This window comes from Nansenia antarctica (genome assembly GCF_963989245.1).
Source record: "Nansenia antarctica genome assembly, chromosome: 1".
Classification (NCBI taxonomy): domain Eukaryota; kingdom Metazoa; phylum Chordata; class Actinopteri; order Argentiniformes; family Microstomatidae; genus Nansenia; species Nansenia antarctica.
The window spans coordinates 102,096,971-102,120,848 of NC_137674.1; the positions used below are offsets into that span (position 1 = coordinate 102,096,971).

At 43.3% G+C, this 23,878-nt stretch overlaps 1 protein-coding gene across 1 annotated transcript in view; it reads right to left on the minus strand.

Annotated features, from left to right (window-relative positions):
• Positions 1–23,658, minus strand: part of LOC308158047 (regulator of G-protein signaling 7-like) — a gene marked incomplete at both ends in the record, with an annotated part of 37,185 nt that extends 13,527 nt beyond the window's left edge. Inside the window, 3 exons of the mRNA XM_080531638.1 lie at positions 2,058–2,108; positions 5,330–5,426; positions 23,581–23,658. Coding sequence (XP_080387764.1) covers positions 2,058–2,108; positions 5,330–5,426; positions 23,581–23,658 — 226 coding nt within the window. The remainder of the gene's footprint in view (positions 1–2,057; positions 2,109–5,329; positions 5,427–23,580) is intronic.
• Between the last annotated feature and the right edge of the window lie 220 nt (positions 23,659–23,878).

Below are 23,878 nucleotides of genomic sequence, written 5' to 3' on the forward strand. Positions count from 1 at the left end.
TCAGGGGTGGAAGTGGGTCTTGTCAGGGTGGAAGTGGGTCTGGTCAGGGGTGGAAGTGGGTCTGGTCAGGGGTGGAAGTGGGTCTGGTCAGGGCTGGAAGTGGGTCTTGTCAGTGGTGGAAGTGGGTCTTGTCAGGGTGGAAATGGGTCTTGTCAGGGTGGAAGTGGGTCTGGTCAGGGCTGGAAGTGGGTCTTGTCAGCGGTGGAAGTGGGTCTTGTCAGCGGTGGAAGTGGGTCTGGTCAGGGGTGGAAGTGGGTCTGGTCAGGGTGGAAGTGGGTCTGGTCAGGGGTGGAAGTGGGTCTGGTCAGGGGTGGAAGTGGGTCTGGTCAGGGGTGGAAGTGGGTCTGGTCAGGGGTGGAAGTTGGTTTTGTCAGGGGTGGAAGTGGGTCTTGTCAGGGTGGAAGTGGGTCTTGTCAGGGTGGAAGTGGGTCTGGTCAGGGGTGGAAGTGGGTCTGGTCAGGGTGGAAGTGGGTCTTGTCAGGGTGGAAGTGGGTCTTGTCAGGGTGGAAGTGGGTCTTGTCAGGGGTGGAAGTGGGTCTTGTCAGGGTGGAAGTGGGTCTTGTCAGGGTGGAAGTGGGTCTGGTCAGGGGTGGAAGTGGGTCTTGTCAGGGTGGAAGTGGGTCTTGTCAGGGTGGAAGTGGGTCTGGTCAGGGGTGGAAGTGGGTCTGGTCAGGGGTGGAAGTGGGTCTGGTCAGGGGTGGAAGTGGGTCTGGTCAGGGGTGGAAGTGGGTCTGGTCAGGGGTGGAAGTTGGTTTTGTCAGGGGTGGAAGTGGGTCTTGTCAGGGTGGAAGTGGGTCTTGTCAGGGTGGAAGTGGGTCTGGTCAGGGGTGGAAGTGGGTCTGGTCAGGGTGGAAGTGGGTCTTGTCAGGGTGGAAGTGGGTCTTGTCAGGGTGGAAGTGGGTCTTGTCAGGGGTGGAAGTGGGTCTGGTCAGGGGTGGAAGTGGGTCTGGTCAGGGGTGGAAGTTGGTTTTGTCAGGGGTGGAAGCGTGTCACACTAGGCAGCCCTAATGTTCTACCACTAGCATACAAGTACCAAGTAGAACAAGTAGACTACCTGCTCTGAAATATGTCCTCGGGCACCTTTTAAATTAAAAAGAGAACCTGTGCCTGTTTATTTCCACTTCAAACACTGCTTCAGCATTCCTCCCTGTCCTCCAGGTAAACAGCAATCAGCCTTTTCATTCAGGCCACCAGCCTTTTCAGCCTGTTTTATGCTGAGGTATTGGTGGTGTTATTTCACCCTGAGTGCCAGTGCTTTTGAGAGTGCCCCATACACACACACACACACACACACACACACACACACACACACACACACACACACACACACACACACACATGCACACGCAGGCTTTGTGGAGTACTGTTGAGTCAGCATTGTGTTGAGAAGTGAACAATATGCCACTAATGCGAATCGAACCCTTCATACTAACACACACACACACACATATCAGAATTTACAAAGCACACACATACATATATACAAACATTAGCTAGACTAGAAGCATGTGTGCGCAGTTTGGTGGCCAGAGGCCGGAAAAGATAAGGCCTCTTCTCTATCTGTGTCCACCATTGAAAGGTTTCCCCATCCCTCTAAATTCTTTAGAGTGGTAATGCCTTCTCCTGTCCACTATTAAAAAGCTTCCTCCTACCTCTAACTCCAACACAGAGCTGAAGTCATAATGACAAACCACTTGAAACATGCTGTTCCCGCTGTCGTTAATAAGCTGATGTTACCGTTGCACTCGATTACATAATGAAATAAATTGCTTGCTGTAGCAATATCCCCGGAGGCTGTACAGTGTTATGTGCTGATTTGAAACTTAACTTTTGGACTGCTGTCCATTTGAGGAATGGTATGAAACAGGCTCATTGTAATGCATGGAATGGGATGAGGAATGGGCTAGGGAATGGGTCATTTCTCATTCCATTCCATGCATTACAATGAGCCTTGTCTTTCAATTTCTACTTCCACCAGCCTCCCCTGGGTGTTGCCATAATCTGTGTTCCACACTAAAGAAAACAGATGAAGAACACAGTGTATGTGATGTACTTGCCTTGATCTTCAATGCTTAGGTTTTTGGTCATCCACTGTACGATGTCAGAGCCTTGGGTGAGAGGAAACAATAATGCAGAAATCAGCACATCCAAAACATTTATGCTAAGACACCTTTCTGCATTGCATTATAAAGTATACACCATAATGCACCCAAACCCATCCTTCTCATTATATGTAAATTCCTCTCAAGTACATCCATGTGGGCGGGTAATTGTACGTCCAACAGAAAATGTGTATTTATTATATAGATGAAACCGCCCACCTTTTACACCATCAATACACATGGTAAAGGAGAGGCTGACGCAACTCTGACATAACGTGACTGATCAACTCCACCAGGACACCACGACTTTAAATGGTAAATTGACTGACTTATATAGCGCCTTTATCCAAAGCGCTTTACAACAGCCTCTCATTCACCCATTCACACTCGCACATTCACACACCAATGGCGGCAAGCTACCATGCAAGGCGCCAGCCCGCTCACCGGGAGCAATTTGGGGTTCTTGCCCAAGGACACTTCGACATGTGGCCAGCCGAGACGCGAACTGCCGATCTGCCAACCTTGCCATCATTAGACGGTGGCGCTACCTCCTGCGCCACAGCTGCCCCAGACTTTACACTAGGCTTTTCTCAGTTGTTAGAAACACAACTCCTCACATTATCTCCTCTGTCCTCTCCACTTACATCATCCTCAAAAAGCATTAGAGGAGGATATGTTAGGGGAGGAACCTAGAGCTTCTCCTCCAATGAGTTGTCAGTAGGACGTAGGAGGAGAATGGAGGAGAGGACGTGAGGAGTCATTGAGAAAAGATTAGTGTGTTCTGCGTAAGTGTTTATGAAGAGATGCACAATGCACATGTCTCATCAATGGTTTGGCAAAGCCTTAGCTACAGTACTCTGAAGTACTGACAGAAAATCGAGTTGAATGTTTAGGAATTGCAAACCAAATTAAAATAGAGTGTTTTGAATAGAATATAAACAAATATTATGAGTCATAATAAAAAGATTGGATTTTAAAAATGTTTATTTATTATCTAACCTTAATACTAACAGCTTTCAGCACTAAGAGTGTGACACCCCCTAAGAGCATATTCACACTCCAGCTGCAGGTGTTCACTAGAGACATCCCCTGAGTTATTATCAGCTGTCACTTATTTATTATATAAGCTATTCACATTCTCAACTTCACCTCTTTATTTGGCTTGAGAGGTAGAAAAAACATGTGATGAGAAGAGGGAGAGAGAGAGTGTCAACGTGGTTACACAGGGAGGGCGTCAACGGAGGTTACTCTTTCCTCTCTCCATCACTCCTTCCTCTCTTCATCACTCCTTCCTCTCTTCATCACTCCTTCCTCTCTCCATCACTCTTTCCTCTCTCCATCAATCAGACTCCTCCCAAAAACTCACAACGTCTTCATACAAACTGATTACACTGGCCTGACAACTGTAAACATAAAGACCGGAAGCTTTGCCGTCGTAATGGTGGTAGGCAGCGCTCGTGCATATCCAGAGATTTATCATGGATTAACATCATTAACACATCCTGTAATCTTCACACCCACAGCAACGACCCATTTTTACTGGACCAATTAATTGAGATGTGAGGTAATCTGCTACAAGGCTATTCTCAGAACAGATTAAAATCAGATTGTGTGTGTGTGTGTGTGTGTGTGTGTGTGTGTGTGTGTGTGTGTGTGCGCGTGCATGCATGCGTGTGTGTGTTTCTGTGTTTCTTCAGCCAGTAATTGTATTAGACAGAGACTTTCAACTGAAAGTTGAAGAAAATGTAATAGCACAGAATAGCAGAGGAGAACCATTCATTCTGTGTTCTTAAACAACACACACACACACACACACACACACACACACACTTTTGTGTCTTGAGCTCTTTCTGAGATATTGTCGGTCCCTGAGGCCTAGCAGTACTTCACTCTAGTCCCTGAGGCCTAGCAGTACTTCACTCTAGTCCCTGAGGCCTAGCAGTACTTCACTCTAGTCCCCTGAGGCCTAGGAGTACTTCACTCTAGTCTCTAGTCCCCGGAGGCCTAGCAGTACTTCACTCTAGTCCCTGAGGCTTAGCAGTACTTCACTCTAGTCCCCGGAGGCCTAGCAGTACTTCACTCTAGTCCCCGGAGGCCTAGCAGTACTTCACTCTAGTCCCTGAGGCCTAGCAGTACTTCACTCTAGTCCCTGAGGCCTAGCAGTACTTCACTCTAGTCCCTGAGGCCTAGCAGTACTTCACTCTAGTCCCTGAGGCCTAGCAGTACTTCACTCTAGTCCCCGGAGGCCGAGCAGTACTTCACTCTAGTCCCCTGAGGCCTAGCAGTACTTCACTCTAGTCCCTGAGGCCTAGCAGTACTTCACTCTAGCAGGAATCAACATTGTCTACTCTGGGCCCAGTACATGTAGTACCTCACAGAAGAATAGGATCCAGTCAGATTCAATACAACATCTGCTGCTTACTGCCCTTGAGTGAGAACATGCATACTCCATCCTCATCAGGTATTCCTACATGTTCTTAATCAGTGTGAGTTCTGTTGCTCAAACAGGGATTGTAAGGGCTTTTCACCCACAGACAGCTCATTCTTTTACATTCTCCCTAGTGTAAATTGGTTTTACCACCATGGACAGCTCTGCAAATACAATTATGTAATATTTCAATATGTTTGCAAAATAGCTCTCAATGTTGACTATAGTCATAGTGGCAATACCAAAGTGTATGATACTGGCATTCAGTTGATTGGCATTCGGTCTCCTTTGTGGTCTTCCGAAGAAAGCTATTGGCCAGCTGCAATTAGTCCAAAATGCAGCAGCGAGCGTTTTAACCAAAACAAGAAGAAGAGCTCATATAACTCCTATTTTAGAGACTCTACACTGGCTTCCTGTTAAGTTCAGAATAGATTTCAAGATCCTTCTGCTTGTTTATAAAGCTCTCACTGGCACAGCACCAGAATATCTGAAAGACCTTTTGCTAGCATATCAGCCTAATAGAGCTCTCAGGTCTTCTGACGCTGGCTTTCTCTGTGTACCACATGTACAAAAGAGGAGATTTGGTGAGGCTGCATTCTCATTTTATGCGCCCAAATTGTGGAATGCACTGCCAGTTTACATTAGGGATGCAACCTCAGCAAATATTTTCAAGTCAAGACTAAAAACTCTGAGCTGCAACATTTGCAGGAAAAGTACTATAAAAATGTAAAGTTATTATTATTATTATAAAGGCCCAGTAAACCTAATGTAGTACAAGAAGGGAAGACCAAGACCTTACCTGAAAAAACACTTGGAATCTTGGATAAAAAACTTTTCACGGTGCGGATAGGGATTCCATTCTTCTCTTCCTGCATGCGAGCTATTACGTCCTCCATCTGGAAGGAAAGAGAGGGGCACATGATGGGCTTCAAATAGTGTCCAGTCCTGCAATACTTGAGAGACAGAGGAAACGGGCTGTACATTGCTTTTTTGGCACAGCGTTGGGTCCCATATGTGTAGCAGAGAGACATTTCTCATGTCAGTCTCCGAAACTTTTCACAGGATCAGTCAGATATCCCCCCCACACAGTGAAATGCCACCATACTTAATATCCTTTAGATCTAAGCTTTTCATGTTCTGGGTGCAAGAAGAACAGATTCCTCTGGTACATTTCCTCCAGTACTGACTGATGAGTGTCTCCTGCTTCTCCTGATTTTCACAGATAAGAGTGAAAGTGAGTTGGCTGCACTGTGACTCATGATGTAAATATGATGACACATAAGTCAATCAGTATATGAAAGTGATCAACACAAGCTCCACATACTGTATAACGTACCACTGTGCATCACCGACTCTGGGAGAGAAGTAAATTAAACTCACTTAAACTCACTTTTCAATTCAGTGCAAGGATTTTTACTCTGCTTTTGCCATCCAAGTGCTCCATACTAGTCATTCAACCATGATAAGAGACAAATAAAAGGAAGTATAATTAATCCTCTGAAATATTGACTCGATGCCATTTTGAATGTACTATATTAAGATGTTTTAAGCAGTTTTTCTCCCACAGTATTATCAAGCCGCCTAGGCACTTCCTCAGGATCCTGCATCCCACATTTTTAATTAAAGAGGAAATGTTGCTATTTCCAATTGTTATTGCCATGACTAATACACACTGTGATTCATGTATTGAGCATTATCTATCTGATCCGGAGGGGCTTACAATGAGGCACTCGATATATAAGATGTGGAACTGTGGCTCTTCTCACTTGACATGACAAATGACTATGACTGTGCCTTGGGAGGCACAACTCAGACGCATGGCTAGAACAGAGAGTGAAATGACCTTGTGAATTGTGTTCTACTGGATCACAGAGAGAAAATCAAGAAATGAATTGATTATCCCTCCACAGTCTCAAAGAATCCGAATGTTTAGTGAATCTGCCCTTTTCTTTCAATTTGGCAATCATGAAGCTCAGTACTACCGACGTATCTCTCTCTGCCGTCTACACTGAGAGAGAGGAACATAGCGTAGCAGGGAGCCACTTGAAGGAAATGAAAAGCTCCTGTGATTTTCCTCCTCCTCCACCTCCTCCTCCTCCTCCTCCTCCACCTCCTCCTCCTCTTCCACCTGATGGATCATTGTCCCAGTGTGATGCTGTAACACAGATGGGGGACAGAATTACCACAGCGCGTTATCTGAGGACAAAGTGTGTCATTTCCCATTGAAAAAGACACTGCGCACACAGCAGAGAAAATTCACCCAATGTTTGCAAAAATGCAGCTTTGAGTACCAATGTACGCCTTCAACTTTTTAAAACACCCGAACAGAGGAAGGCAACATTCCTTGGGCTTGATTTTTTGCTGTATAGAAACACACTAAATGTTTTGTCCACAGAGGAATTTAAAAACCCTGTAGTCCCTTACAAGAACACATGGCTTTACATATGGAGTCGTTCCAAACACATAATGGTTCTCTGCGATCCTCTGAGGGGACAAAGGAAGGCCCTGTACATATTCGCTGGCAGAACAGAATGCACGCTCGCTCAGGATATACAATATGTGAACAACACACCTACAATATGTGAACATAAACATGTAATAATCTGAACCTATCAACCAAAAATATTAACATTTCTTATACCCTACGGACATTATTTGGCCACAACAGTGAAATCCATCCAAGACAGCCAATGCTTCATACAGTGATACACATTCACTCTTCTGCAGTACTATGCTATAGAACCATAGCTCGGAAATATGTAGAAATCAACTATTATATTGCTACTAGACCATGCGGTAGAGGTTTGCTGACCTATGGTATGTCTTAGGGAATATTGTGGATGTTTTGTTTCGGATGGAGCTCGTTTCCGCCTGCGTGGGTTAGGGTTAGGGTGCGTTCCCACTGTGTGAGCACGCTACCCTGACCACAGCTGCAGTTGCGTGCGACCAGAAACATACAGTGATGGTGACAGGGACATTTATCGCTCTACCATTGTCACGTTAGCAACTGATTCTACAGATGTCAAACTAGCTCAATTATATTACAAATCTAATGTTTTTTGATCACCCCCCCCCCAAAAAAGGGAAAACTATGAACTAATGATGGAAGTTAAAAGACCAATCATGAACTTTGACTGTAATGTTGTCTAGCCTGTCCGGCTTGTGTCACATCGATAGATTGTGACTGTCGATCAATTGACTGCTAGGCCTACATCCAAATGTCCGGAGGGGAGCATTGCCATAAATAACAGTGTCACTCACACTCTATGAATGTCACTCTGTGTATTCCTAAAATAGGAGATACAATATACAATTGAATAAAGGGTCCAAAACGATGAATCCTCTTGTAGAATGAAGAAGGTCATTGCGTCATCAGTTCAATGAATGACTAATTGTTGATGGTTTCATCATCTAAACTGGGTATTCTATCAATGCAGTGAGTCAGATATCCAGTGGGTATTGCTCTGTCAGCCCAGAGCGTCACAAAAGTGCTGCGGAAAGAAATGACAATGCCCAAATTGATAGTTACCCTCGGGACAGGAAGAGGAAGCTATTGACCTCCCATACAAGGTTACTGCAGGGATGACGTGAATTCTTAAGTCCCACTCTGCGTGTCCATGAGTTCTTTGTTACTAGGGCAACCAGGTAGGACTTTGTAACACAAGGGCATCACAGTTGGACAGTCATTCATAAGGAGGGGGGGGGGGACGGGGGAGGGAAAGGAAGTTATATGCGGATGGGTTTTGTAACTGTCATGGACGGTTATCCACAGGAGAGAGTTGGCAATATAGCCCCCCCTCTCTCTCGCGCTCTCTCTCTGTCTGTCTCTCTGTATCTGTCTGTCTCTCTCTCTCTGTGTCTGTCTCTCTGTGTCCTGTCTGTCTGTCTGTTTTTCTGTCTGTGTCTCTCTCTCTGTCTGTCTCTCTGTGTACCGTCTGTCTCTGTCTGCCTCTCTGTGTACCGTCTGTCTCTCTCTCTCTCTGTCTGCCTCTCTGTGTACCGTCTGTCTCTCTCTCTTTGTCTCTCTCTGTGTACCGTCTGTCTGTCTCTCTCTCTCTCTCTCTCTCTCTCTCTCTCTCGGTCTGCCTCTCTGTGTACCGTCTGTCTCTCTCTCTCTCTGTCTGTCTCTCTGTGTCCCGTCTGTCTCTCTCTCTCTCTGTCTGTCTCTCTGTGTACCGTCTGTCTCTCTCTCTCTCTCTCTCTGTCTGCCTCTCTGTGTACTGTCTGTCTCTCTCTCTCTCTCTGTCTGTCTCTCTGTCTGTCTCTCTTTCTCTCTTGGACACAGTTCTTTCCCTCCAGCCCTAAGTGCCAATTGAATTATCTAAATTATTCTCCACCCACACAGCAGCACCCTGAGAGATGTACTGTAAATCAACTAAGCTAAGGGACAGAGACACTCGCCACATCTCCTCAATGGTATGCAGAGATCCAGTCAATCTTTACCAAGACTGTATTTCATACCAGCACTTCACACTTCACCCTTGGTAGAAATTGGGAGGATGGGCTCAATTAAATGCATGGAATGGAATAAGGAAAGGTATCAAACACATTCCATGCATTACAATGAGCCATACATTACGTGAGCTTAGAGGTTCTATCTCCGTTTAGGGCAGGTCAGAGATATTGAGCGTCCAAGTTTTTACATTCCATTATGTTTTGTGAGATGGAACCTTTGTATTTTATGAATTACTAACTCAAAATGTCAACATTAAAAAATAAATTTAAAAAAAACACACAGGCATTAATAAACACCTAATGGATCAGATTATGTAAAAAAAAACTCAATTTTGACAAAAATGGAGATAGAACCTTATAATTCTAACGTCGCGATTAGTCATCTCTAAAGCCAGACGGACGTGAACTTGTCAATCAATCGGACGTGTTTGTGTCTTCTCTGCATTTCCTTGACCACTCCCACTGGGGCGTCAAGTTTTCCGCAGACGGCTCATATTTACAGTCGATATTTACATTTCGTCACGAGAACTTGGCTCGTGTCTGCCAGGCTTAAGAGGCTTGATTGACGGATGGCATTCTCACAGTCTCCATTTAGATCTCTTCCAGATGGTTGCCAGCGGAGAGACCGGCGCTATCGTTCCTATTTAGCTTTGAAGTGTTCCCTGAAGCATCACTAAAGATTTGCTATCGGCTTAAACTAATCGAATTCACAACACTGTGTTAGTCACGTATACCGAGCTGTGAGAATAACGTGACGTTGTCGATGTCTATTTTTGTTCAAAAGGGTACAAAAGCTAAACGATATTGTGTTACTTCCATCCTATTAAACACCAAGGCCCCTGGTAGTACAGTACAGTCAACGGCCTGTCTCTTAAAAAATTCTCAAATCACTACCACTGCATATTCATCAAAGGGAAGCTTCTGGAACATCCTGCCTTTTTCCACACCTCCCCAAGGTATGAGCTTGGATGGCTAGAAGGGAATCTAGACTACTGTGGCGCCCCCCTCCCCTCCCCCCCCTCCGCCCCCCCCCCCCGCCCCCACCCCCAGGGAGAGTCGTCTGCCATCCCCTATCCTTGTATTGGAGGCAGAGCTTTTGAATCATGGATGAGATGGATGTAGGCTCGTCCTGCTGCCTGTGGGTAAAAAAAAAAAAAAAAAAACGACAGCATTTATCCTCGTTTGACATTCTCCACAGGCCACAGTTAACGCGCTTTACGTTTCGCAATGTGCAGGGCAGTGGTTTTTCTCTGGCATCTCGCTCTTGCTCACTTCTCAGCACTTGTATTATTCTATCTTCCAGGGGTGTGCACAGCCTGGATGGGCAGGTGCTGCTGTCCACCCCCACCCCCCCCAAAGAAACAACACAGCAGACGGACGGGAGCGGGAGTGCGATGTGATGCGATGTGATGAACGCGCTAGCAGCTGTTTCACAGAGACTCAGCTTATCTCTGAGGCTGTTGTTACTGTTCTTTGTCTCTCCTGCTGATCCCACTATTTTCTTTATTTTTTTTAATGGGAGCTCAATAATTCAATCTGCTCACTCGTCACACGTTTTTTTATTTAGGAATTGTTCTTTCTGTCTTTTTAGTACTGAAGCTAGCAACTGTTCGTCACTACCTATAATTGTCTACTTATAGGTCTATAGTCGAATTCTAATGCTGTTCCTGCGTCTCAGTCAGTACGCTCATTAGGTTCTAATCTCAGTACAGATGTACTGCTGACTCTATGATCCCTGCTTCTACTGTAGCTGTACTGTTTGGAGTGATGTCTCCCTTGGCTGATGGAGGGATCAAGTTCCTTGGACAAGGCCTCTGTCTCTCTCTCTCTCTGTCTCTTTCTCTCTCTCTCTCTCTCTCTCTCTCTCTCTCTCTCTCTCTCTCTCTCTCTCTCTCTCGCTGTGTCTAAGTGGGCGTGATGTGGGCGTGATGACTAAGCCAAGGTTGGTCGTGTACTAACATTTCACTGAAAGCCAATATAATATCACTGCCCACCTACTGTGGTTTCAGCACTATAACAGCCTGCTGGAAATTAATACAGAAAGTGTTGGAAAAGCTGCATAATAATCTTTGAGCATCCCTCCAGCGGTCCAACTGAAATTGAAAAACTCTTTGAGCGGTAGCACTTTTCAGCAATATAAGACAAACTGTTAATGTACTTTCTGTCCTTGCGTCTGCTACTGGGTGGGTTCAACTATGGTATTTCAGTTGAAAATCCGTTTAACGAACTATTGTTTTATGTGCATGCATCCAACCAGCAATTGCAATACATCTGGGGGGGGGGGGGGTTTGGCATCTGCTGAAAGGGAGTTATCCATAAAACGTTATTATCCAAATCCAGTAAAAATGGATTTCTCCCACTACATTGACGTCTACAGCGTCACCACCCCCCACAACTTCTTCCCACGTCCGCAACCTTGGTGTCATCTTTGACCAGACATTATCATTTCAAAAACAACATCACAACCTTCTTCCATCTCCGCAATGTCACTTGCCTCCTCCCTTGACTGTATTTCGCCAACGCTGAAACAGTCGTTCACACCTTCATCACCTCCAGACTCAACTACTGTAAGAGCATTCTTTTCGGCACCACCAGCAAACTCCTGAGTAAACTTCAGTATGTCCGAAACTCAGCTGCTCGGATCCTCTCTAAAAACCCGCTCCCGAGATCATATCACCCCTGTCCTCCAACAACTCCACTGGCTACTCAGTACAATTCTATGTACTGCTGACTCTCTGAACTCTGCTTCTACTGGAACTGAACTATTTGGAGTGATGTCTCCCTTGGTTGATGGTCCTCCAACAACTCTACTGGCTACCCATCAAGGACAGAATAAACGTCAAACTTCTCCTCACCACCTCTAAAGCCCTCCATGAACTGGGCCCTTCCTACCTCATGTCACTGCTCCAAACCTACAACCCTGCCTCCCTCCACAGCCTCAGGTCTGCTGAGGTCAACCCATTGGTCCACACATCCAGAGCAAGACTCCAACCCTGGGGGGACCAGGGGCCTTCTGCATCACGGCTCCCCGCCTCTGGAATGCTCTTCTCCCCAGGGGGCTCAGGGATGCTCACACTCTGTCCTCCTCTGTCCAACACTCTCTTAAAACCCACCTTTTTCAAATTGGTTTCAATGTTTGAATGATTAAGCTTCTATTTTGTTTATTTGTGTTTATTAATTTTTTTTTATTTGTATAGTTAGGAGTTAGTTAGGTGTTTCCAGGAAGTTAGTTCTAGTTAGTCTAGTTAGTTAAGAGTTTATAGAAAAGAAAACAATAAATAAAATTGTATTTGTAATAACAATAATAAGGATGATGATGATGATTATTATTATTATTGAATAATGATGATAATTAACTCATCACCTGTTTTTTTGTTCAGTTTTTGCCAATGTATAGATTCGTAAAGACTGAATTTATGAATGATTTGTGCTCAGCATTTTAACTGTTTCTGATCATTCTGGAGTTTATGGAGTTTTTAACTTAACTTTTGTACCTTCTAAAGAATACAGGTCAACGTTTGTTTGTTTGTTTGTTTGTTTATTAGGATAATGCCATGACATTAGCTAGTCTTCCTGGGGTCCAAATGTATGTCCAAATCATGTCAATGTAAACTCAGGGTAGTGAATAATGACTATCACCTTCACTGTCATTGAAGGAAGTGTGTAGCCACAATCCAGACAGTTGAGCTACACTCCTGAGGATCCTTATCTGTGGACAGCAACAGCTCTGCTTACTGAGTCCAAACAGGCAGAGGAGGAGAGGAAGGGAGGCTACAGAGGATAACAGAGATGTTTTGGCTCCGGAGGGGTGGGGGAGGGATTGGCTTCTATTTTTAGGTTCTGATAACATGAGTGAGACCCATCTCTGGTCCAGCCAAGCCCCTCCTTGACACGTGCGAGAGACGCTGGGGACGGCTGTGTGTCCCGAATACCAATAGGTATTATAACTGGATCCTGACAGGCATTCCTGACCAGTCCTGTCTATAGAGCCAAGACGGGATCGAGAGAGACAGGACAGACAAACTGACAGGACAGACACTCAACCAATAAGGTCGGACCAACAGACTTAGGGGTGAAGTAGCGCTAAACTTATTAAGCTAGAGATCAGTAGCATTTGGCCTTAAATAACTACACAGTTAATGCGTGTATCTACAAGCTGCCATTGGCACCCTCTGGCAATTTATCAAGAAAAAAAACATTTTATTTCCTGACAGAGAGCAGCTGAGAGTGTGGTCAAATCATCGTTATTTTCCTTAAGAGGGAAATTTGTTTGGCCAAAACTGCATCCACTTATAAAAACACAACAGACATTAAGAGAGAGGACGAAAGGCTGCAAGCCAAGTCAAGTCATCAACCTGATGGGGACAAGCAGGCCATGGAGGAGATTGTTATCTGATTTACGTAAGTGGTGTTGTATAAGGCTGGCCCAGTAAGAGACACGCTCCCTTGTCTCCAATCTTCATTATTTTGACACTTACATATTTTGGTTTGTTTTCTGTCCTCTTGTCGATTGATCCAGATGGGTTTGAATGCTATGTTAATGTTTGCCTGAGTACTGTTGGTTGTCATTAGCTGAAGCGCGAATCGAACCAGACTTCAGAGTGAAGCGGCTGTGCCCTACGCTGGTTGGTGTACCTCCTGTATCATTTATCTTCTGGCTTTTTTAATTGAACGAACCATGAGGTATGTTTAAGAGCTGCCCCATCACTTTTCGCTCCAACAAAAAGAGCAAGGAACAGGATGTCTTGCCCAAATTCAAATCCAAAGTGTGTGTGAGAACCAATCAATGCGCTCACTCAGAAGCCAACTCGAATATGGACCGCTAGAATGAGAGTTAATTACAGTGAGGAAAGCTTGGATTCTTAGACCATTGTGCGCAGTGCTCACTGTCACATTAGTCTAGCTTCAGCTAGGCTAGGTTGTCATGGAAATTCAACTGAATTCAAAGGCAAAGTCCATTTGAATGTAAGTGTCATCATGGGAATGTAACTGTCACCATGGGAATGTAACTCGTCAATTAGCACTCACACCAAGACAGATATGTGACACGTTCTAGTGTTTTGGTCCACATGTCAGCAACCAATCAAAATCTTCAGACTTTTCTTTTGAAACACGGAAATACATTTCAACGTTGTTGAGAATCACAGGGGATTCGGTGAGTAATCCCCACTGCTACCTAGTTAACTATAACAATACTTTACATTCGAGGCAAGTTGTGTTAGTTGCCTAGCAATGTGTCATTGATTTTCAACAGTGCGGAAATGTATCCACATTTTTCGTAAGAAAAGTCTGAACATTAAATTGGATGCCGACATGCGGACCAGCGGGTGTCACCAGCTGCTGTCATATATTGTATGAATTAGAGTGCACTGGCTTTGAACAGAAATTAGAGTATGAATTGGAATAATAATTATTCAGTTGTTGTTGTTGTTGTTAGTTGCAGTGACATTATTGTCTATTATTTATAAAACCCATGCACACATAAAGTCGCGCCAACAGCCAACCCAACAGACTGACTATTCTATTCCAGAGACAAAGCGAGGGTCCAGGGAGCCAAGATGGAGGCTAGGCGGGCGAGGGCTACTGCTGCTGCTGCCAAGCTGAACTAATGGCGTGAAGCTGTGAGCTGGGTTGCAGGTGGAAGCAGTCTATGAGTTATTACTGCTGGGCCATGAGTAATGAGACTCTCCACAATGAGGGACGTATCAGACGGGCACATTTTTCAAGCATTCAACCATACGCTGGAATATATGTTTAGTAAATTAGTAATGCATTGTGCAAGGACACAATACAATGTTTTTATTTGATTTTAATGTGCAGGGCATGAGTTTGAGGTTGGTAGCCAATGAGACATAATTTGTTTGATAACAGATTACTGTGAAGACAACTATTGGAGGGGATGACAACAATAGCCTCCGATGTTCCTACCAGAGCTCTGAGTCATGACTGAATAAACATTTCGTATTGGAGGAGAAATCATTATGCTTTTGCAACACCTAAATACATTCCTCTCCAAGATAAAAGGTCTGATTGGAGTGGAGTGGAGTGGGCTTCGACAGTGGCTCAGGGAGAGCACTTCAAAGGAGAAAGAGAGAACGGGGGGGGGGGGGGGGATAGAGAGAGGGGGACAGAGAGACAGAAAGAGTGTTGTTTTGCTGGCAGTACACCACAAAGAGAGAGAATGAGAGAATGAGAGGGGTTGTGGGAGAGACAGTGAGAGATGGATACTGTGCTGTGAAATGCAGAGAGAAAGACAGCAAGTGACTGACAAACCAAGGAGGAGAGAAAGAGAGACAGGCAATCAGAGAGGAAAAGCGACAAAGTGCCAACAAGAAAAATAACTAGGACATGACGTATGACAGACACGCTGATGTATCTGAGGTCTAAGGGGAAAGCAGAGAGAGAGAGACAGCTGAGCCTTTCTGTCAGTCAGTCTCTCTCTCTCTCTCTCTCTCTCTCTCTCTCTCTCTGATCGCTTCTCTACGTTCTCATTAAGGGCCATCAGTGTTGTGGTCAGGGCCATGGTCAAGGCAGTGATAACCTCCTATTGGATGTCTCCAGTTAGACCCAGTATGTAATGACCCAGTAATGACCCAGCGAGCCAGACTAAGACAATTCCCCTGATGCTTCAGGCTCCCTCAGTCCCTTATGTAAGAGAGAAGCCAGGACACACACACACACACACACACACCCATAGAGTTCTGAAAAGCTTAGCCCTCGCTGGATAGCTTAGAAGGAAGAAAAGAGAGGGGGGGGTGAGATGGATTGCCACACCATGCCAAGATGAGTTACAGGGAGGGCAACTTGTATTTGGTGTTTTATTCTAGTGTGCAAATTGTGTCTTGGAAGAGCGCTGCCTAGCTGGCCTCTTGAACCCCCACAGCTCTCGAATGCTGAGAATTGTACATAGACTACTTTGTCTATGTGGACAGGCGAATGCTATTGTCAAGGACAGCAAATGATATGAACAACAGTCATTTCTTTCATATCGGTGATTTCCAACATGTCAAGTATCCTTGCCTGACACACATCTGCTTGTGAGAAACACACCTAAATACAAAAACAACACTTATTCAGTCTTCAGTATTGCATAGTTGTGTTTTCAGACACAGTAGTTACTCCCAATGGTCGACATACACTAAACATAGGGATTCACACAGACATCTCTGGCAGAGGCAGGAATATACTTGATAAGCAGTGTTCTTGATTAGCTCTAGTAGCAGCCGACATGTACAGTAAGTCATGTACAGTAAGTACAGTATACTGTAGGCTGGTGTCTCTGTACCATAACGATGGCTTGTTCCTACACAATGGTTATTTTCTGCTTAATCGATTAACAAATCAATACCCACACTTAATAGGTTTTCTATACAGTGTTTTACCGGTACTTTCTGTTTGTTTGTTTGTTTGATTGTTTGTTGGTACTATAAATCAATGTTTCTATTCTGAAACTTGTTAACAGCATTACGCTACCACCTGTGACAAAGATTCTGAAAGATATTCCTGAGAAAAAAAAATGTTTGGGAAGGAGTTTTTCTGGGTCGGATTGATGTAATGAATGTAACGAATCAGAGGACGGGCTCATTGTAATGCATGGAATGGAATGAGGAAATGGTATAAAACATGTTTGTTAGATGAGCCAGTCCTACCTCCATCAGCCTCCCCTGTGGTCAACCAATGGTTTCCATATGATAAAGCTAAACACAATCTCTTGAAGAGAGGCTGCATCGGCTGATATCGGCTTGATTTCCTTCACCTTTCATTATAAAAAAACATTCACTGAGAACACGATTTGTTTCTGGGAGGCATGGTAGCAATATCAGCCAAACCCAGGGGTTTCAAAGGTCAAATGGGACATCACAATTCACCACCAATTTTGGGGCTACAATTTATGTATATGATTGATTTATATGATTACTATATTACTAGAATCTATTATGATTTCCCAGGAACATATATTTTTTTCTCATCATTTCCTCTTTAACATTGTAAGAAGCCATTATCATCTCTCAGCGCAACTGACAACATTGTAAGCACCAGAATACAAAAGAGAACTCCATCAGGGGAGGCCGGTGGAGGTAGAAATCGGAGGACGGGCTGATCACTAGAATGCATGGAATAGAATGAGGAATGGTATGAATTACGTGTTTGACATCATCATTCCTCATTCCATTCCAGCAATACAATGAGCCTTGTCCTCTGATTTCTACCTCCATCAGCCTTCCCTGAACTGTACTGACAATTATAACAACAAAGCAATGGCATGTCATTCTCAACAAAGACAAACAATGACACATACAGTATGAGTATGCATATACAGAGAGACATCCTACAAAGTATCATTGCCTGACACACATTCGCCTGTGGGAAACAGCTAAATACAAAAACAACACTTTAAGTACCGGTATACAGTATTCAGTATTACATACCGTAGTTTGTTTTCAGACACGGTAGTTACTCCCACTGGTCGACATACACTACACAAAGGGATTCACACACACATCCCTCTCATCTGATAATTACAGTCTTTCACTGATTACTGTCTGGAGGATTTCCCCCAAGTGTTACGTGTGTACAACTGGTAGAGGCAGGAATATACTTGATAAGCAGCGTGTTTGACACCATTCCATACAATACAATGAGCCCTGTCCTCCGTTTTCTACCTCCACTGAACTACATGTACTGAGAATTATAATAAGAGAGCAATACAATATACGATACAATGGCATGTAAACATACAGTATGAGTATGTTGTATATACAGACTCAGGGAGAGGGAAAGAGCACACTATACGAGTACCAAGACCTGCATAAGAAAAACCTAATGCATGAGATGATCCCCTGAAAACCCAGGCCATTTCGAATATGCAAATGAGGGTTTCAGGAGAGACAGAAGAAATGTAAGAAAAAAAAGATGAAAAAAAAAAGAAGTAAAAAACTGATACTCTCCCCCTGCAGTGAAACACTCACTCACGCAGCTTAAGCAGACCTTTGAAAATCTAGGCCTTTTAAGAGGAGGAGCTGAAAGAGAAATGCTGTCAAAGACATAAATATGCAAAGTTTTAAAAAAGTGGGTTTTGGATAAAGGGAAGGATTAACGTTTGACTTTTAACAGGTGTTTGAAAGTGTGTGTGTGTCTTCAGGATAAAATAGTGGATATCTATTATCATGGGCATAATTTTGTTCAACCCCAAACAGTCAACAACATCCCTTCTGCTCCAATTATTTTTGCTCATTTTGATTTTAGAAAGAAGCACTGCATGGTTGCACAAGGTTTCCCCTGGTCACTGTATCAAACTAGACCAGAGTTGAGAATTTAGCAAAGGATTGTATTTGAATATAATTGTAATATTTATTTTTTGGGTTTTGTTTAGTGCACCACTATAACCCCTCAACTATAAATACACATATATTCCTCATTCCACTGTAACGCACAGATGCATGAGTGTCCTAATCTCATCACACCACACGTTTCTGATTCAGAGCCACGCCTTGCAGTGGTGTGATTCGCTGAAATCAAATCATGACAAATACTTTACTGTAAATTCACTCCACCATAGGCCAGGTTTGAGTCGTTGTTATTCCAGGCTTATATGCGCTGTGCGCAATAGCCTGGGGAGGAGGTAATGAGTTTCCAGACTACAGAATGAGTAGTGAGAGCATGGAGCTGACAGTGACTGCTAGGTGCTAGGGCACACACACACACGCACACGCACACGCGCACACACACACACACACACACACACACACACACACACACACACAAGGGGGTACAAGGTTGTGGCCTGGCTCTGCCCACAGAGGCCACAACCACACACTCTCACACGCACACACACACACACACACACACACACACACACACACACACACACAAGGTTGTGGCTCTCCCCACAGAGGGGGGATGTTCTCTCCTGCTGAGTGGCTATGAGGCAAGCACCTCACCAGGACTGCTTTTGGTCCGCATGAAAAATGCAATACTCTCTCTTTACAACATTAGGCCTACATACAGTACACTGAAGAGCATTATTTATAAAGTAGCACATGTGACCATGCTTAGAGAAACACACTCACAATCTTGACATTGTTTCATGTTTTATACTGTATATGATCTGGGAGGCATAGGCCTACAGTATATCACAGCCAAGGCTGAAACAGCACAATGATTAAATCATCAAATTTTGGCTGAGCCTAGAAAAATCCAATATTGAAGATTATGTTATTGAATTTGCACAGTGCTGTAAAATAAATCTACACTGTATTGTAAAGCATCATTAACCTTCTAACATTCGGTTTTGATTGTTTGCTTTTACCCAGTGAGCAGAACTAAGCCATTGTAGCATCAATGTCACCAAAGAGTGTTCTGAATAAATCAGGTAATCATAGAGAAGCCTAAGCTAGTACAGAGTTGGTCTCCTTCATCAATCTGGAGATCTTTTCAGCATTCATCAATGTATTCTCAGTTGAAATATGTGACAGCAGCTGGTGAAACTGGGAACAGGTCGGCAGCCAATCAAAATGTTCAGACTTTTATTCTTAAAAATGTAAATAAATGTCAACGTGAAAATCAACGACACACTCACTAGTCAAGCCAAAACATTGCAATGCAATGGATTCGATGAGTAATCCCCACTACTACCTAGTTAACTATAACACTACATTGTTAGCAGGCTCACAAAAAAAGCTGTGTTAGTTGATTAGCGAGTGTGTCATTGATTTTCAACAACACTGAAATGTAATTCACATTTACATTATATTTCTTTGTATTTACCGGTACATTAAATCGGCTGCCGACTTGTTCCCGGTTTCACCAGCTGCTGTCACATAGAGATGAGAATACCCTTTACTTTTCTCTAGAACACTCACACCCACATGTGCTTGATGTAGCGAGTTACAATACATCACATCCGTGTCTAGTGGGCATCCTCAGCAGAGTGAACAGTACGCCAGGATACTCAATTAATTAATTGTAATTTCAGCTACTTTGATTTATGTATTGATTTATTTTAGTTCACAACATGGCTATATCAATACTGATAAACAATTATGCTGTAACTTGTCACAATTAAACTGTGAACATAGTTCATTATTTAATAATAATTAATTAGAGCAAATAATCTAATAATATATAATAGTCTATATACTGTAGATATACCAACCACAATCCACAATATGTATGTAGCAGTAGCATATCTGTGCACATGAATGAGTGAGTGTGGGACTTGGAAATTGAAAATGTCCTTAACTCGGAAATGTCCTTATGTGGGATTTCCTGTGTGTTTACTTGCTAATTGACAACCACTTACACATGTATCAGATTTAAGAAGATTTGGCATTTATCATTATAGGCACATGGTTAAGCACCAAATTGGATCTCTCAGCACATTTCATGAATCACTCGTCGGCTTTGCACATGAGTCTTTTTAAAGAACAATTCTGCCCATTATTAAAGAAAATATGAATGAATGAGGCCTATTATGTGTTCAAAGAGGAAGTTTAGGCAAGCATCACAGTCTATGTGAGGTCAACCCCACAGCCCTCTTTTTAACACAACCATTTGCATTACAGACAAACTACTAGAGTGGAAAGAGAGGAAATAGAGTGGTGCTCCCAATGGAGAAGCAGTGAAACCACCATCCAGGATCATCCCGAAATCACCCCCTAAAAACTCCACAATATGTGACACGGTCTGGTGAAAAGGTCTGCATGCCTTCTCAAGTCGCGCAATTGACCAAAAACCTTTTATTTATTTATTTATTTGTAAATGTGTTTTCCGTTTTTTTTGTGAGCCTGCTAACAATGTAAAGTAGTGTTATAGTTAACTCGGTAGCAGTGGGGATTACTCACTAAATCCATTTCGTTACAGTATTTTGGCTTGACTAGCGAGTTTGTGTTGTGATTCTCAACAACCGTGAAACGTAGTTCCCTGTTTCAAAAGAAAAGTCTGAACATTTTGATTGGTTGCCGACATGCGGACCAAATCATCAGACTGTGTCACAAATGTGTTCAGAGGAAGCTTGCTAAATTGAATGGATCACTGCACATTGAGAAGACGTTCATCTCTGCCACACAAATTCCAACACGTGTCTTGAGTGCCAGCCTATGTAGGTCAACACCTCTTCCAAGTCGTGTCCATCTGAAAACATGTGAGGCCACAGTTCACACCATGCTTTTCCTATTTGACCCAGGACTTTTATTAAGTCTCTCTGGTTCTCACTGTGTTGCCGATCATAACTCCTTCAGAAGTGTATATGGGTCAAAGTTCAGAGCAGTTCAGTGGCCACAACGTTTGCCAGAGGGGCCATAAGAAAAGAAGTTGAATTGAGGGGGATTACTGTCATACAGTTTTTTTTTGTTTTTTTAAATCTTAGATCAATACCAAGTGGAAGGAAGAGACATCAAATGGAATTGAATAACCAAAAAGACCACACATCAATAATGAATTCCAATGGTGTTCTGTCTAAGAGTCTTTGATACAGCTTCTTGCTCTTTTGTTGTCCTGTGTAGTTTTGTAATGTGATTGAACCATCGTTACGTTGTGTCTTTTTATGTGGATCCCAGTAAGATTAGCGGTGCTTAGACGACAGCTAATGGGTATCCGAATATAACATAAAAACGCTACCACAATTTCATCAAATGTGACACAAATCCCTTCCCACTCTCCGGCTAAAACAAACTAAGGATAACAACAAATCCATTCAAATGTCCCCACCTCATTAACCCCTAATGTTTGCCCTACTTTCCAAACAGTCGAACTTATGTTACATTCCCGCTAGAGTGACGTAGGAGGAAACTGCTGGCAGGTTATGACGTTAGCTAGCTTAGCTAACTTAGCTGGCTTTGCACTTTTGAAAAGAAGCACTTCCACTAAATCATTCTATATTGTCAGTAAACATAGCATTACATTCTGCATATATACAAGACAGACAATACATTGCATAACACAGGATTTCCCTCTGGCCTATAATACTATAGTAAAAGACTGTTACAGAGGAAAATGGAAGCATCCACTGAGCAGTGAAGGAAATGGAATGAAAAAATCAACTCCAGGAAAAAGTGACTATGATGGATAAATGAACTTCATGAACTTCATTCATGGATTCGACAGAGAGACATTCCCTTGCCCCCTATAAAGCTCTGATTACGTGGAAACGTATAAACAGCTGTCTGGTACATGTGGATTGAATTCAGAATGAAGGGTGTATCTGTATTTCTGTCTCAGAGGATGAGCTTGCAAGTGGTGTTACCATGGTTGATTGAAACAGGAAGAAACCATGTTTCCTTCACACATAATATTATTTCTGGTTGTCTACTCTACCATACCTCTCTTAAGAATTCAATTTGCACAAAATAAACTGTTGAAGCCTGGGGGCTGAAACGCATTGGTTTTAACAATAAGGAAGCATCTAGTTTCATTCTCCTTCAAGAGATCAAGTGAATTTCCTCTTCTTGCTTACTACGGCTTTCACATATCATTCAACTAATTCGTTGAGCAATATGACCAATATGCATATCTAACTCTTCACCAATGTGCTGAAATGGCAAACTATGCAAAAACTGGCACAATCGTCTTTAACTGTGCCTTCGGGAACTTGCTCTTGGTTCTAGGAAAATGCCCTGTGGCAAAAAGAAAACAAAATGAAATCCTCAGAAATACTGTGTAGCTACCAAATAATTACTGAATCCCATGTGCACTGCAGTATACATGTATTCACTCAATGTAAACATAAACAGCCAACCTAACAGCCTTATTTTCCCAACAGACAATTTCAATGTCTCTGTTTGCAGCTTGACTTGAGAATGTATTAAGAATAGACATAGACATATTCTGTACATAGAATATGAATACACAATTTCTCTTTCTCAGGGGGAGTTGCAGTGGTGAACTAGATACTGTGTAACATGCTAGATGAACAGTACATAACATGCTAGATGTACAGTACATAACAGCAAAGGCTGGTGGAGGTAGAAATCGGAAGGACTGGTTCATTGGGACTGTACAATGAGCCCATCCTCTGATTTCTACCTCCCCTGATACATAACCAGCACTATTAGCGCAATCCAGAGTATATGATAGTGTGCATGTAAGCAAGAGTATGTGTGCATGCATGCAGTATACTGTCTGTGACTTCAGTACAGGCATTTGAATGTGTTTGCATGTGGCGACACTAATACTGTGTCTAATGCTCAACATCTCATCCCAAGCACACATCCAGCTCACACTGTGAGTAAACCACACCGGAACACAAATTCCTGTGAGTTGACATCAAGTTTGCACGCACATCCGCATTCTTACAGTAATATCACCACTGGAGTAGAGACAGGTTCCTAGGCTGGCTTTCACTAGGGGAGGCTCGTGGAAGTAGAAATGGGCTGGATGGAGGATGGGCTCATTGTAATGAGTGTATTTGATACTATTCCCCATTCCATTCCATGTGTTACAATAAGCCCGTTGTCCATTCTCTCACCTCCACCGACCTCCACTGGCTTTCACACACACACACACACACACACACACACACACATACACACACATACACACACACACACACACACGCACACACACCCACACACACAGCTTGATCATGGAACACCTTACCTTTCTGTACACAATCATGTTAGGTGACTCATCTGTTACTCCATTGGTCCCCTGCACGACGCTGTTGGTTTGTGCCATGGTCCAGTAGAGTTGACGGCCACAGCGATGATCAGGTGCTTTACTGCACAGAGATCAAACGGTCAATGGAGGAACAATTCCAAAATCTGTGTCCGGACAGTTTCCCGGACACAGATTAAGCCAAGTCCTTGAAAATGTTTTTTTAGTCCAGAAGTAGGCTTAATCTGTGTCCAGGAAACCAGCCCTCGTGGTGCAGTAGACCTCAATTCTATTATCTGTA